The sequence below is a fragment of the Mytilus trossulus genome, chromosome 14 (genome assembly GCF_036588685.1).
Source record: "Mytilus trossulus isolate FHL-02 chromosome 14, PNRI_Mtr1.1.1.hap1, whole genome shotgun sequence".
Lineage (NCBI taxonomy): Eukaryota > Metazoa > Mollusca > Bivalvia > Mytilida > Mytilidae > Mytilus > Mytilus trossulus.
In genome coordinates, this window is record NC_086386.1 from 44,932,811 (window position 1) to 44,947,949 (window position 15,139).

Sequence of the window (15,139 nt, forward strand, 5' to 3'; positions counted from 1 at the left end):
AGGAATTGATTCACATCCTGTAACTCAGTTGGCATTGTGCAAGGCAATATCTGAACCTAAAGTACTGCAAATTCAGAAATTGTTGCATGCATTACTTATTGCCATTTTATCATTTTAGACTTAAATGTGATTTTTGTTTGTATGATTTTGAGAAAAATCCTGTTTAATTCATATAAAATATTTCAAAATGCGAGTTTAAATTATTGCGTTTATAACTCTGTCGCATTTTTCGCAATAATAAAAAACCTCACATTAATTTCTGAATTTACAGTATTCTATCTTATGTAAAAAAAATCAACATACTGGTACTCAAATGTAAAATCAGCAGAGTGATGACAAATCAAATCAATAATACAAACAAAGATACTTGAATTTCATTGCCACATAATATCCCTGTCATTGTGTAAAAAGTTTTTTAACAATGTGAAGAACTTTTGTTCAACTATATCCTACATATTATCTTTCTTGTTTGTGTTTAACAATGACCTTCATGATGAAAATATTATATTGCTGTTTGAAACTTACCTTGAAATCCAAAGGAGAAGACATTTGTTGGTAGACTGGCACTTCTTCCAAATCCCCCAGCAGATGGCGCTGAAAAACAAAATAACTCTTAAATTTATCTTTATGCCAAAAAAGAAACAACCCAAAATGATATAATGAGGACTCAAAAAGTTTGTATATTTTTCATTCAAACAACATTTTCAAACCTCAAACTCAAAATCCCAGTGCCAACTATTGAAAAACTCTTTTGTAAAATGTAATAAATAGATTCAGTTTTCATACTCCTAAATCAATTTCAGCCTCTGCTTTAGGTTAATGAAAAATATGTTTAGATCTAAAAAAAAAAATCTTTTCATTGGAATAACAATTTTTTGTTTGAATCCAATACAGATGCTCTATACATAGAACATAAATTTCTGAAACTAATAAGGCACTAAAAATAGAATGAATAGATTTGAAGAACTGCTCAAAATGAGCTTTCCATGAGATTAAAAAAATAACTAGAGTGTACAGAAGTGTGAGTTCAGTTTTTTACTTGTCCATTTTCTGTAAATGTAATATAATTACCTGGACCTAACAAAGAGCCAAATACAGAGTTAACAGATGGAATCTGAGTTGATGCTCCAAAATTAAACCCTCCTGTGGCCCCATTGGGAGGGGAACTGAATGAGAAAGGTTCATTCTCTACAGGTGTGATGCCTTCCTTAACATCACTTTCATGTTGAAGATACACTATCCCTTCTTTGCCCTGAACCAAGGTCCAAAATTCTCCTTTCTTCGTCTGACAGAAATTCTCAGCACTCTCTGGATCAAGTTTTATCCAATAACCATCTTGATTAGTTTTCTACAAAACAAAACACCAAGGTTCATATATATTTTTGTTGAAGAATTAAATTGCTTATTTAAGATTTTTAAGATATAACCGACAAGTTTTGTTTTGACCAGCTTATAAAATCTTTTTAATAATCATTGTAAAAAAATGTGGTTATTTCCCTTTAAAATATGAGTGTGTGATTATACGTAAGACAACATTTTGCTGAGAATCATGACATCAATAGGCTTTACTTAAGTCATTGTAATTAAAAAAAATTGTCCAAACAATTACGAATTTATCAAATACTAATGAAAAGTTCTGAGTATAGAAAAGTTCAGCATTCTAACATGTAAACTGGTGCTGTTTAACATGGTTTACAATAGTTATCAAACATTTCTCTGTAAAATTAAACAATCTGTTGACTACTTACATCAGAGATAGCTAAAACTTTATCTTCTAATGTAAACATTCCAACTGGTGTAGATTTCAGTCCTGCTCCACATCGAATGTTGTGTCCAAAGGAGCCACATTTTATAACTTGATAAACACCAGGACCTGCGACAAAAAATTTTTACAATAAGGTATTTTCATATCCTTAATCTATAAATAAACACAATAAAAGCAATAAAATTAATGTGCCCACTGACGTACTGAAAACTCAGAGCAATAACACTTATCTAAATTGATGCCACAGTCACCTTTAAACAGTTGTAAACTTAAGCTTCATACACTATAATCATTGTATTTTTTCCCAAAATCTCTCCTCCCCCCTTTTTTATATATTTTACTCACCTCTTCTATGTTTAGTTGCTTCAGCTTTGAGATTTCTCCTGATAGTTTCCTTGATGATTTCCTTTGCTATAGACTTAGGTTCCTCTACAGGTACCAGTAGAGTTTTACCGAGATGTTGGTTATACTGTAGAACCCAGCCTTCAATGTGACCATTGGTACAGTGCTCTCTGATAGACTCCTGACTGAGTCTCAACCATACACCATCATCATTGTGGATCTAGATTGGTAAATATTATAAATAGATCAATCCTTCCTATTAAAATATTATATTTGTACAATACGTATAATGCTAAAGCAACATTGAACAAAATTAACCTCACAAAGATCCCACATGTATTAACATCTATTAAACATAACCAAATTCAATTAAATGCACTGATTTTATAATATCTGATCATTATGTGAACTGTTCAAAATGTGTGTCTTCTTATCTAAATACTGCTTTGAAAGTCATGTCAAATCAGTTTCTCTTGTGTCCTTAAATAATGTCAAACGTGTTTCGAAAAAGGATGTTTATTCGTCTTGTTTTACCCATATATTATGCCTACTTTTATTGAATTGTTTTCTGATAACATTGAATGGTGCCAATTACTATTACTTATTGGAATAAAAGCAAAACACATATTTACGACTACTCTTTTCTCAGACTGACAAAAGCTCACAAATGCAGTACAGATTTTTTTTTATTTCTAGTAATCTTACAAATTACAAAATATTTCTCTTCCATGACTTTACCAGACACACCGCTTATAAAAATTCTTATTACATATTTGTTATGAATACCTTAGGTTTTGCATATGTAATAACCTCAAAATTGCCTGGGGCAAAAAAGAGATATCGATATTGTGACCTGTTCCTAATGACGTGACGTCATTGCATCCTTAACGACACGTTCGTGATAAATTGTTTAAGATTTTACCTTTATGTATCATTAAATTGTTTTATTACATTGGTTGCAATGAATTACATTGATTTCCCAGTTAGATAAAAACCGATAATTTCACATGTGAAATAAACGTGGTTATTTCACTCTCTGACGTCATACAACAATAGGTGTTGTAAAGAAGTCGATAACGTCGAAACAAAACATGCGTAGGAAAAACATATAGTTCCTTACATTTTCTACATTTATTTCATAAAAAAAAGCAATTTGACAATGTAATAAAAAGTATAACTAATCGCCGTATTTGAATATCAAAAATAAGACAACTTGTAACCGAACGCCGCTATGGATTAAACTCGTGCTGCGCACTCGTTTAATCCATGCGTCGTTCGGTCACGCGTTGTCTTATTTTTTTATATTCAAATACAGCGATTAGTTATACTATAAATATTTGACCTTTTTTCTCTTTTCTGCAGAACTTGAATATGTGATAAAAAGATTATTACATGTCTTTGCCATATTGACCCGGGTATCATCCCTCGACCCATTTTGGTCCTTGGCTAAAGCCTCGAGACCAATATTGGAGTCTTGGGATGATACCAGGGTCAATATGGAAAAGGGCATGTTATAATTTATACATACGAATCATCAAATGGTTATCATATATATATAGATTGTACCACTGCATCGAGTGTAATACTATATTTATCAACTCGAGACAGTTAAATTTTCAAATTTAAAACGCAAAGCTCGCCGAGCATTTTAAATATATGAAATTTAACTGTCCAGAGTGAATATATCTTATTACACTAGATTTAGTGGTGGAATCTGTTTCTCTAATGATTTTCAACAATACGCAGGCAAACTTATTCCTTCTTTGCGACTGATCTGCAAAAAGATGTGTCTTTCTATGTGACATTATCAGGCATTATCGCCTTTTTTCCTGCCGTCACAATTGGAAATTCAGAGGAAAACAAGAAAATTCCAAGTCATAATCGGATTTTAACCAATGAAGATCTGAGATCAAACGAACCACATGTTTATTAATTTTTTTTATACAATGGGTGTAGAAAGGGATAAATTGACGAAGAGTTAGAGAAATCTATGTAATTTCACAATTTAACTACATGTAGCTACATATATTAAACAACTTCTGTTTTTAGTATCACTTACCTCATCAACAAATGCAATAATTCCTTCAGGGGGAATAACTCCTATCTGTTCACTTTGCAGTGATGGGTTAGTTCTAGCTCTCAACCCAGAACTATACTTCTGTACAAACTTTCTTAACTGAAAATAATAAATAGTATATTATAAAGAGAGCCATCATCAACTGCAACCCCTATAACAAAATTATGTTATGTGTAATTGGATATGCTGTCCAAATCAAGAAATCTACCTTTCACCTTACAAGTCGAAACCTTATAAATGTATGGAACAATGATTGTCAGTACCAAATCAGGCTATCTGACCTTTGTGCTCTTTGGTTTTTTTATTACATATTTTTTCAAAGCAGTATGCTGTTAATATGGACAACTGATTTTTCCAAAAGTTCAGGCTCTACTGTTATCCTTTTTATCTATCATTAGAAATATTGATATTGTATGTAAGTTAAGCAATACCCAAATTTGTTTTTTAAGAGTTATATGATTGCAATGCCATATACATAAAATCTCCTTTTATTTATACTGAGGTAAATATTTAGTTATACTAAAACATTAAGTGATTATCAATGTGTTTATTTGATAACATACTTTGTTAGTGTGATGTGGTTTCTTCTCAGTCTGACTGGGTGGAGTAATACCCTGTGGTGGATCCTTTACATCTACTTTATACACTTCACCTATTGATATACATTTAATAAAATAAGTTATAAATATCATTCTCTGTGCATACCTTTTAAAAATAAATCATTGTCACTTCAATTGATGGAAAAATGTGAATCAGGAATACTATTTGAATTATCAAAACAGTCTGCTTACAATATTCCTTTATGGCTTGTACAGTTTCTTATGATTTTAAAAGATCATTGGTGACAGCTGAAAATTCTTTGTTAAGTAAAGGAAATGTATTTACCAGACTATTATGAAAACTCAACAGATGTCATAAAAGTGTTAATATCTTCTAATTTCTTAACATATACAAGGGCCATAACTCTTTTTAGAATCAGATTTAAGGTATCTTACCTGTATCAAACCCATCAATAGTGACATGTATACTATAGAGTCCAACACTCCCTGGGGTCCAGTTTACTAAATAAGTCCCATCATTATTACTTCTGACTAACATGTTCTCACTTGGACGTGGCACAGCTGGGGCTGCCACTCGTAATTCTTCAAAGGAGTAATTTTCATACGGCTGAAAAATAATTATTTCAACTTTGAAATAAAAGTAAAATTTCAAATGAGTGTGGATATTCATTTATTTGTTCGAAAACTTGGGTTGTTTTTTTGGATAGGTATTGTTAAGACATTTTGACCCAGGTTTATAGTTTTTTTCTTTGGCAATACACCTTATCGCTATTTGTTCACCATTACTGGATATCACACAGGTTCCCGTAAAATTTTGACGTCATAATACAAAATATCTGACGCCACAATGGAAAAGTGATTGTTGTATGCAACAAAAGTTCAAGCGGCCGGGTCAGCTGGGAATAGCAATAAGGTGTATAATACCACATCATCCTATTTTTATATAAGTTCATGCATTTTTGGGATTTTTACATTCTTTACATAACACTGTGTATTCCTTTATTTTCATGGATACCAATTTAAATGATTCCATGGTTTGGTCAAACTCTGCATACCTGATCAAAAAAATTGCGATTTGTTGAACATGTAAATTTGTGGTTCACCTGTACCCATGAAAATCGTGAAAGATTGATATCCAACATATAATAAAGAATCCACAGTATAATCCTACCTTCATCATACAGATAGCATGGAATATATCCTTTTTATCTTTGATTGTAGGTTCATAGGGCACATCTAAACAAGGAGGAGGGTGACCTCCAAAGGTCATATTACTGTTGTCAGGACGACTCAAACGTCTCATCTTCTTACTGTCATCTCCCATAATTCCTTGATCAACAGGAATAGCTTTGACCTCCACCTTCAGATTACTGACTTGAACAAGATTCCCATACTGGTCTTTGGTGTTTACTGTGAGAAGAGCAGGCCAGCTACATCTTAAGTCTTCCTTATTATATACAAGTTCACATTGGCTTGGGTCTAGATATGAGTCTGGTTGTAGCCATCTGAAAATACACAATTTATTTTAATATCTTAAATTTTGGAGTTACAATGACCATGAATCTAAGAATCCATTAAGGAGAATGACTTAATTATGAAATTGAAATGCAGAGAACCAGCAAATATGGTGCACAGAACAACATCTGATATTAATTTTTGACTGACCAGTTTCTGTTCTTTACGACCTTCTTCAAAGGCAAAATGAAGTTTTTTTAGTTCCTAATAATACTGAAACCAAGATAATTATAAGACAATGTTAAAGACAGCTCATTTCTTACCTAGCTATTCGGCCACCGCTTGTTCCTGGATTACAGGCAATAAAATCCTTCAGGAAAGACCTCTCATTGGACTGCCAACAGAACGGTAGATTACCTTCAAGCGCCTGCATGATTGATGGAGGGTGTGACAAGGCAAATCCTTTACCCAACAGCTTAGAATGTTCATTGAATACCTGTATGGAAAGAATAGAAGAAACATCAATCTTTAATCCAACATAAACTTAAGTTGTATATATTGTGTTTACTCATCCCATTTTGTATCTACATAAATTGAGAATGGAAATGGGGAATGCGTCAAAGAGACAACAACCCGACATAGAAAAAAACAACAGCAGAAAGTCACCAACAGGTCTTCAATGTAACAAGAAATTCCCGCACCCAAAGGTGTCCTTCAGCTGGCCCCTAGATCACACTTTTATTCAATTTTATTTACATTTTTTGATTTTTACATTTAGTATTTGTTTTTGTATTTCTATAGTACTTTCTAATTTCTATTGGTCTTGTTTTATATTTTCCTAGCTATAAATACTGTCTCCTGAAATCATTCCTATCTAAATGCAAAATTGATTGGAATATCTCATTTTCTTAAAAATTTGCTCTATAATTACTTATTGATTTATTGAAAGGAAAGTCTTACATCAATTACATAACATTTCTGTACTGTCATTAACTGGTCATGACAGGTTAAACAGTTCTGACAAAATACTTATCAACAAACAAATAGACATACCATCAGTGAACCTTCTTCAATGTATTCCATGTCTTCTTCTAACTCCTCAACTGTTACTATAAATAGACATGTAACTGTACAGAAATAATATCATAAAAAATAATTCTTTATGCAACCTCATTGAAAACAATATTTATGAACCCTGTTTTTTTCAAACTTTAACAGTGGAATCTGTTTCTATAATGATCTAATGAAAATGCAAAGTTCAATGTTCAGAATGGATTTGGCAGGAAATAACAAGAGGCAATTTTAACTTAATTAAGTGGTTTATCACAATTTCTGTTTTGACTATTTATTAAAGTGTATTTACCTGGAGGTAATAAGATGTCTTTCTTAATCAAAGATCCAGCACACATTCCACCAAGATAAGAAAGTTCTCTTTCCAACTGAGCAATTGTCTGAAAATATAAGGAATTTCTTATTAAATAGCAAGTCTCCTTAAAACTGAGATCTGTCACATGAACACATTTGTGTAAAGCAAGAAATAAAAGAAATAAAAATACTAATGCTGATGTACATATATGTGTCATGATATTATTTCTTTAAAAAAAAAATATTAAGAAAAGATCATTTTTAAAATGCATATTGGAAGCTATTAACTTGCTGAAAATAGTAATAGAACATTTCACTTTGTGCATTTATCAGTTCATTTCTAATGTAACAATGCTGGTATTTTTACTTCAAAGTAAGACCAGTATATATCAAATAATATAAAATTTAAAATAAAATAAGAAGATGTGGTATGATTGCTAATGAGACAACTCTACATCAGGCATCAATGACATAGAATTTATAACTAAGATTGAATGTTTTTGTTATTTTTACTTCCTGGTTACTGTATCTTACCTCTTCTGGTCTTGTTTTCCATTCGTAACCAACAACAACACATTTAAATCCAAAGAAACAAGCTTTCTCATCTTTAACATAGTCTGATGCTGTCTCTAATGAAAACACCACTTTGTTACCTGAAATATACACATTTTCCTGAATATAGTAACAGAAAAAGCTTGTATTTCACCTGAAAATTCTGATATTTATGCAGCAAGCTGCTATTAAAACTGCAATGTTATATAAATTCTTTGATACATAACCTTAAAATTTATTTTCATTCAAAGATATAACTATTATTGGACAAAATAAAATATCATTTCCATACACATGAACATTCATATTTCTACTGGTTTAGATTTTTCAGGTTTCAACTCCCTCAGGCAGCACTGAAATTAGTTGATTTTTGCCTATTCTTGTTAGGACTCTTTTGGTCATTTAGCTCAACTAGTAAATAAATCTTTGGCATTCAAATGTTTGGCTTTAAGACATCTGATTTTAATGTAAGGGTAATAATGAACAGATTTTACCTGGCAGAATTAGTGCTTGTTTAGGCCAATTATCAGCTCCAGAAAACTTTTTAAATACAGAGCAGTATTTCCTATTGGTCTTAGTTTCTTCATTTCTATTAGCAGGTGGTGAGGAAACCTCCTCAGGTCCAAGTCTGGTAGGAATCAGCAGCTGTAAGACATCCTCAGTCTGAGCTGTTCCACACCCAGGATCAAACTCCACTGCCATCCATTTTACTTGGTCTGGGAAGGTCACCTTGAAGAAGATTTATAATTTTGTATTGCAATTTCATCAATAAATAAGCCATAAAAAGAAAAAAAATTTAATCAAACTGCAAAGTTTTTAAAATATATTCAACACATTTTCCCCCTAGCTATAAGCAAGTAACAGTCAATCAATCAATGTATAATTTTGCACATTTAATAGCAGAAATTTTTTAAATACATTTGATTTAATGGCCAATTTGCCCTAATTATTCCTTTTCAAAACTTAACCACCCTTAGTCTATAGAAAAAGTTAGCTCCATAGTACTAAAGACAAAAAAGTATATTTCATCACATGACATACTCTCCCTGGAATTCCTAAAAAAAATTACTAAATATTTTACTTGATGGTGAAATTTAGTTTCTGGTATATATTTATTCATCTTTGATCTGAACTAAAAAATATCTCTTTTGACTCTTTACCTTATAATGTGACACTGTAGCTGGTTTGTATGGGTGTTCACTCTCAACAATAGCATAATGTTGTGATGTTGTCCCACCATTAATTTCTGTGGCAGGTTCATCCATTTCTGGGGGTGGACATATGTGATTGTTCAGTGAGGCTACAGCTGGTAATATTTCCTGAATCATTCCAAGGACCTGCACTGATCCCTGCAAAATAATGTTACGACCACAATTAAATTATGATAGTTTTTTTTATGAATAAAATGGAAATAGAAGATACAGAAAGAATGAAAAAGAAAAAGATTATGAATGTAAAATAAGAGATTAAAAGATTTAAAACACATTTTGATTTTAAAGTGTCAGCACTTCTTATATATACAGTGAAGAAGGTTCTTAATATTGAAGACTTGATCACATTGATAGGCCACTAGTCTAAATGCCACATGTTAAGATTTTTGGTCAGATGAATTTGTTACACAGTGTTTTAGTGACCAAACTAGAAAATACATGGCCAGTAAATTCCATATGGTGTGTGAGCTTTGTTTGCTTTTGGAATTCTCTGACCCCATATACATTTGTTAGGTAACTATCACACTATATAACTAATATTATACCTAGGATACCTATTTTCATGTTTTTTGTGGTTATTGGTGAAACAATAATATTAATTTTGAAGCCAAAGGTCTTATGTGTGCTGCATTCATTAATATATGATAACACATGAACAACATGCATTATATAAACATACCCTAGGGTCCTGCGAAGCAACAGGTCCTATGTGTGCCAGTATCATTGGTATGAGAGAGGAGAACAGATGTGAATTGCCCAGAATCCTGGTGACAATTTCTGGTGGCAAGCTATTGGCTCTGTGTAGCATATCTGTAGCCATCCGACATATAGCTCCTACAATATCAATGGCATTCTTCCTAGCTTGTAGTTCTGCTAATGTCTTGTTACTTTGTTGTTGATTTTCACCATCTTGTGGGGCACTGCAAAATAAAAAGAAAAAAATAAATATTTTAGAAACATTTGTAAAGTAACTATCTAAAACTCTGACTTGGATGTAGAAAAATTATATTCTTTCAGTGATAAATATGATAACATACATGGCTTTTATTGGTAAAAAACCCAACTTTCTCCATACACATTAATGTTACATGGGCATTTTAAGGAAATGACCTATTGAATAAATATAGACAATAGCTATTTCATCCAATGGGATGTTTAAATTTCTCCTTATTCCATTCTTCAATAATATAAATATAAAAGACATGCAAACATTTCTGAACTCACAGAAGCATAATAAAGACATCTAATATAATACTGATCCTACAAATGGAGCCAAAAGTATAAAATATAGAAGAATAAGTTTTACAAGGCAAAGCAAGATCAAAGGCAAATACTTAACCAATGAAATTAAGTCTTATTTTCTTTACATGTAAAGCTATAGTACATTATACATACCTGTAGTACAAAATTTGTGGTATTTGTCCCCTCATGTGGTTAGTACCATTACTGCTCAAAGAACATGCTGAGAATGTGAAGACGGTACCATCTGGACATTTGACCTTGTTCATACCTCCATCCCCATTCAAGGTCTTTGGACCATGATTCTTCAACCTCAGTGTATACTTTAATCCTTCCTGTAGACATAACATAACAAGAATGTGTCCATAGTACACGGATGCCCCACTCACACTATCATTTTACATGTTCACTGGACCGTGAAATTGGGGTCAATACTTTAATTTGACATTAAAATTAGAAAGATCATATCAAAGGGAACATGTGTACTAAGTTTCAAGTTGATTGGACTTCAACTTCATCAAAAACTACCTTGACCAAAAACTTTAACCTGAGCTTCACACCATCTTTTTCTTTGTTCAGTGGACCAAGAAATTGGGGTCAATACTTTAATTTGACATTAAAATTAGAAAGATCATATCATAGAAAACATGTGTTCTAAGTTTCAAATTGATTGGACTGCACAGACAGAAAACAAAATGCCCCTCTACTATCGTAGGTGGGTGTGGGGCAGAAAAATCAAAATAATACAGATATAATTGTCTTATATGAACCTTTTTGCTAAAAACATCAAGCTTCGTACAGAAATGTTTTTTATGTGTTATTTATGGTTCTTTCTAATTTTTGTATTATCAGCTTGTTTTTGCTGATACTTTTTTCTAGTTCATTCCTTTCTAGCTGATATCTCTATGATGTATTTTGTTGATTTTCTATTGTTATTGATGTATTCATATAAGAGGTGTTCACAATTTAAAAATTTCGTGTAGATTACTATTCAAGTTATTTTTCTACTTACATAAGAATATTTCAATAATAAAATAACTAACCTTAATAGATACTGGTCTATCAAACTTGATTTCAGCTATATCATTGACACAATCTTCAGGACCATAACAACCTTTGACTAACTCTAAACTATTCCATCTCTGTGCCGGAGAAGTCTCACTCTGTCCTCCAGATATCTGTAATAAACAGGTAATTTCTTTTTGACAAATATCTTCCATATTCAAACCTCAAAGTACTAATTGTGAAGTATTGTTATAGAAAAATCATTAAGTGTATCAACTTTCAAATAATCAACAAAGTTAAATAAAATTTCTAATTTCAAATGATTCAGCAAGGAAAAGCCTTAAACTGTAAATTCAAAACTCAAATTATTTACAATTAATTCACCAAAATTTGACATCCATTATTAAATATAAATTATAAAAAAAAACATATAGTGTTATCCACTTCTAAATTTAAGTTAAAATAAATAGCATTTGTAATAAAATCTTCCAAATTTCTATTTTTCAAAAGTTAAATTTGTATGTACATTTATGTTCATGGGATACATATATTCATGGATATGGTGGGTAAAGTGAGCCACAAAATACAAATTTTTGATAGGCTTATGAACATCAAATAAAATACCAAAGAAAATTACATTTTTTCTTCAATTCACGAAAAAATTTGGTAGCCATGAAAATAAATTATTCTGCACCACACATAATGGTTCTACATTAGAACCAATGACAGACTTACATCATCCAAAAGTTCTAGTTCATACTGGTATTGTCCAGCTCCACCATAGATACACACTCCAGCAATAACAATCCCAGACTTGTCAACGGAGAAAGCTATAGCATCAGGACTACCATTCCCTGTGTTCCAGCTAGCACTCTGACTGGTTCTGGTGAAACGGTTTGGTGTTACTAGCAGTGGCGTGGGTGTACTGGATAAATCCATCTACAAAATATTTTTAATTAAAATACTTTTATTTCAGAAATTATTTCAATGTTTTATTATAGCAATAAAAAAGTTCCAAGGTCCCCTGCATAGTACTGATTTTATATTTCCAAGGGGCATAACTCTCTTTTTTTTAACGGTTGATCGTACACTATTATAAAACTTGTCTGAGATATTGCTGATATTAATCTTAAGTATAAGTTTTATCAAAAACTGGCAAAAACATACCTGTGAGAGTGCTAACAAGACCAGAATGATGGACAAACAGAGGGTATACATGGCATTTCCATGTCTGTGTAAATGTCCATGCAACACCTTACACAGGGGACAAAAATGCAAAAGAATATGTTTCGCACAAAAGACAAAAGGCAGCATTTCCTAAAGCCACATTTACATATTAACTATGAAAATGGGTTCAAACATGTAACTAAGTCCTCTCTACCTGCATAGGAGACTGAATATTGCATTAAAATATGTGTAACAAAGATTTCTTCAATAATTCATCTTTTTTGGTTGAATTTAATTCCCCTTGATATATTTTTTGTAACAAACAACTTCAAACATTAACAGTTTATTTGTTAATGTGTACCAATCTTTTTTAACAGCAGAAAAAAATTGTACATTTGAAATTAACATACTAAATAATTTGCATATCATTGACCTATAACCTTACCTCTAAACCAATGGAAGTAGCTGACAGTTCACTGATGATAGTAGACAGTAAAGCACATGTATTATCTATAACATTGACCTATAACCTTACCTCTAAACCAATGGAAGTAGCTGACAGTTCACTGATGATAGTAGACAGTAAAGCACATGTATTATCTATAACATTGACCTATAACCTTACCTCTAAACCAATGGAAGTAGCTGACAGTTCACTGATGATAGTAGACAGTAAAGCACATGTATTATCTATAACATTGACCTATAACCTTACCTCTAAACCAATGGAAGTAGCTGACAGTTCACTGATGATAGTAGACAGTAAAGCACATGTATTATCTATAACATTGACCTATAACCTTACCTCTAAACCAATGGAAGTAGCTGACAGTTCACTGATGATAGTAGACAGTAAAGCACATGTATTATCTATAACATTGACCTATAACCTTACCTCTAAACCAATGGAAGTAGCTGACAGTTCACTGATGATAGTAGACAGTAAAGCACATGTATTATCTATAACATTGACCTATAACCTTACCTCTAAACCAATGGAAGTAGCTGACAGTTCACTGATGATAGTAGACAGTAAAGCACATGTATTATCTATAACATTGACCTATAACCTTACCTCTAAACCAATGGAAGTAGCTGACAGTTCACTGATGATAGTAGACAGTAAAGCACATGTATTATCTATAACATTGACCTATAACCTTACCTCTAAACCAATGGAAGTAGCTGACAGTTCACTGATGATAGTAGACAGTAAAGCACATGTATTATCTATAACATTGACCTATAACCTTACCTCTAAACCAATGGAAGTAGCTGAGAGTTCACTGATGATAGTAGACAGTAAAGCACATGTATTATCCACCAATACTGAAGGGTACGAAGGTTTATCCCTGTCCAGCTCTTGTCTCACGGGTAATGTTATAACTGTCAATAATTTATCTAACACTTCACGAAATGATACCTGGTTCCCACCTAATCCAGCCATCTAAAAGCAAATATTTTAAACTACCAATATATTTTCAAACTTTCATAATAATTTTTCTTGTAACAAGGCTGTCTAGGTTTTTAAATTTACCTCATTCATAGATTAAATGATATCCACTCATTTGAAATTTGAATTTATTATCAACCAATTCTTTTTCACTTTGTCATTTTCACAAGTTTTATAAGAATAGCAAGAATACATTTTTCATTTCTATTAAATATTTTGAACCATGATTTTTGTTAAGGGGTGCAGTAATAATATCATTTTCAATTTTCATAACTTATTTTATATAAATTTCAGTGCTTTTTTTTTAACTTAAGTTTCTAGTGTATTTCATGTTTTTTGTATATACCCCAGTATATATATATATATTTTTACACAAACACACACATGCGTCTATAAAGATAATGATATTTGAAAATATTTTTCCAATCAAATGATGTTGTAACTATTTTGCTTTCAGCGTTCATGATGAAAGTAAAACAAGAAAAGCACTTCTTTAGCATGAAATTTATAACATGTGGTTTTCCTTTTTTTGTATTGTTTTCATTTATTTCAATGCTTGTTGAAATTTTTTAACACAAACCTCCATTCGGTATGTCATGTGTGAAACCAGTAAAGGAAATCTATGTTGATCATTGAGCCTCGCCATACTGTTTGTATTGTCATCCATGACAACCGACTGCCTTCTAAGAATCTCCTCCGTCTTAGGTTCACTGTTGATTGGCATAATGTTGGTAAGTCTGATGGTTGGATGGCACATAGCTTCCATTACAGCAGCAAGCAATCTACCATAACCATTTATGTTCAGCATTTCCTATATCAATAGTGGTAAAATAAACTGTTATAGTTTTACTTGTAACTGCAATTATTAAGATAAGGTTTAACTTTTACCATAACCATTTATGTTCAGCATTTCCTATATCAATAGTGGTAAAATAAACTGTTATAGTT

At 31.8% G+C, this 15,139-nt stretch overlaps 1 protein-coding gene across 7 annotated transcripts in view; it reads right to left on the reverse strand.

The window, feature by feature from the left end:
- Positions 1 to 15,139, reverse strand: part of LOC134697352 (E3 ubiquitin-protein ligase MYCBP2-like) — a 91,118-nt gene that overhangs the window by 39,626 nt on the left and 36,353 nt on the right. For all 7 annotated transcript variants that reach the window (XM_063559571.1, XM_063559573.1, XM_063559576.1 and 4 more), the window contains 20 exons: positions 14,772 to 15,002; positions 13,994 to 14,185; positions 12,307 to 12,510; positions 11,610 to 11,744; positions 10,723 to 10,901; positions 10,007 to 10,247; positions 9,277 to 9,465; positions 8,611 to 8,845; positions 8,099 to 8,217; positions 7,563 to 7,650; positions 7,253 to 7,308; positions 6,523 to 6,695; positions 5,916 to 6,249; positions 5,180 to 5,351; positions 4,748 to 4,836; positions 4,167 to 4,283; positions 2,111 to 2,327; positions 1,749 to 1,873; positions 1,072 to 1,348; positions 526 to 594 (listed from right to left, as the gene is read on the reverse strand). In XM_063559571.1, coding sequence (XP_063415641.1) covers positions 526 to 594; positions 1,072 to 1,348; positions 1,749 to 1,873; positions 2,111 to 2,327; positions 4,167 to 4,283; positions 4,748 to 4,836; positions 5,180 to 5,351; positions 5,916 to 6,249; positions 6,523 to 6,695; positions 7,253 to 7,308; positions 7,563 to 7,650; positions 8,099 to 8,217; positions 8,611 to 8,845; positions 9,277 to 9,465; positions 10,007 to 10,247; positions 10,723 to 10,901; positions 11,610 to 11,744; positions 12,307 to 12,510; positions 13,994 to 14,185; positions 14,772 to 15,002 — 3,442 coding nt within the window. The remainder of the gene's footprint in view (positions 1 to 525; positions 595 to 1,071; positions 1,349 to 1,748; positions 1,874 to 2,110; positions 2,328 to 4,166; positions 4,284 to 4,747; positions 4,837 to 5,179; positions 5,352 to 5,915; positions 6,250 to 6,522; positions 6,696 to 7,252; positions 7,309 to 7,562; positions 7,651 to 8,098; positions 8,218 to 8,610; positions 8,846 to 9,276; positions 9,466 to 10,006; positions 10,248 to 10,722; positions 10,902 to 11,609; positions 11,745 to 12,306; positions 12,511 to 13,993; positions 14,186 to 14,771; positions 15,003 to 15,139) is intronic.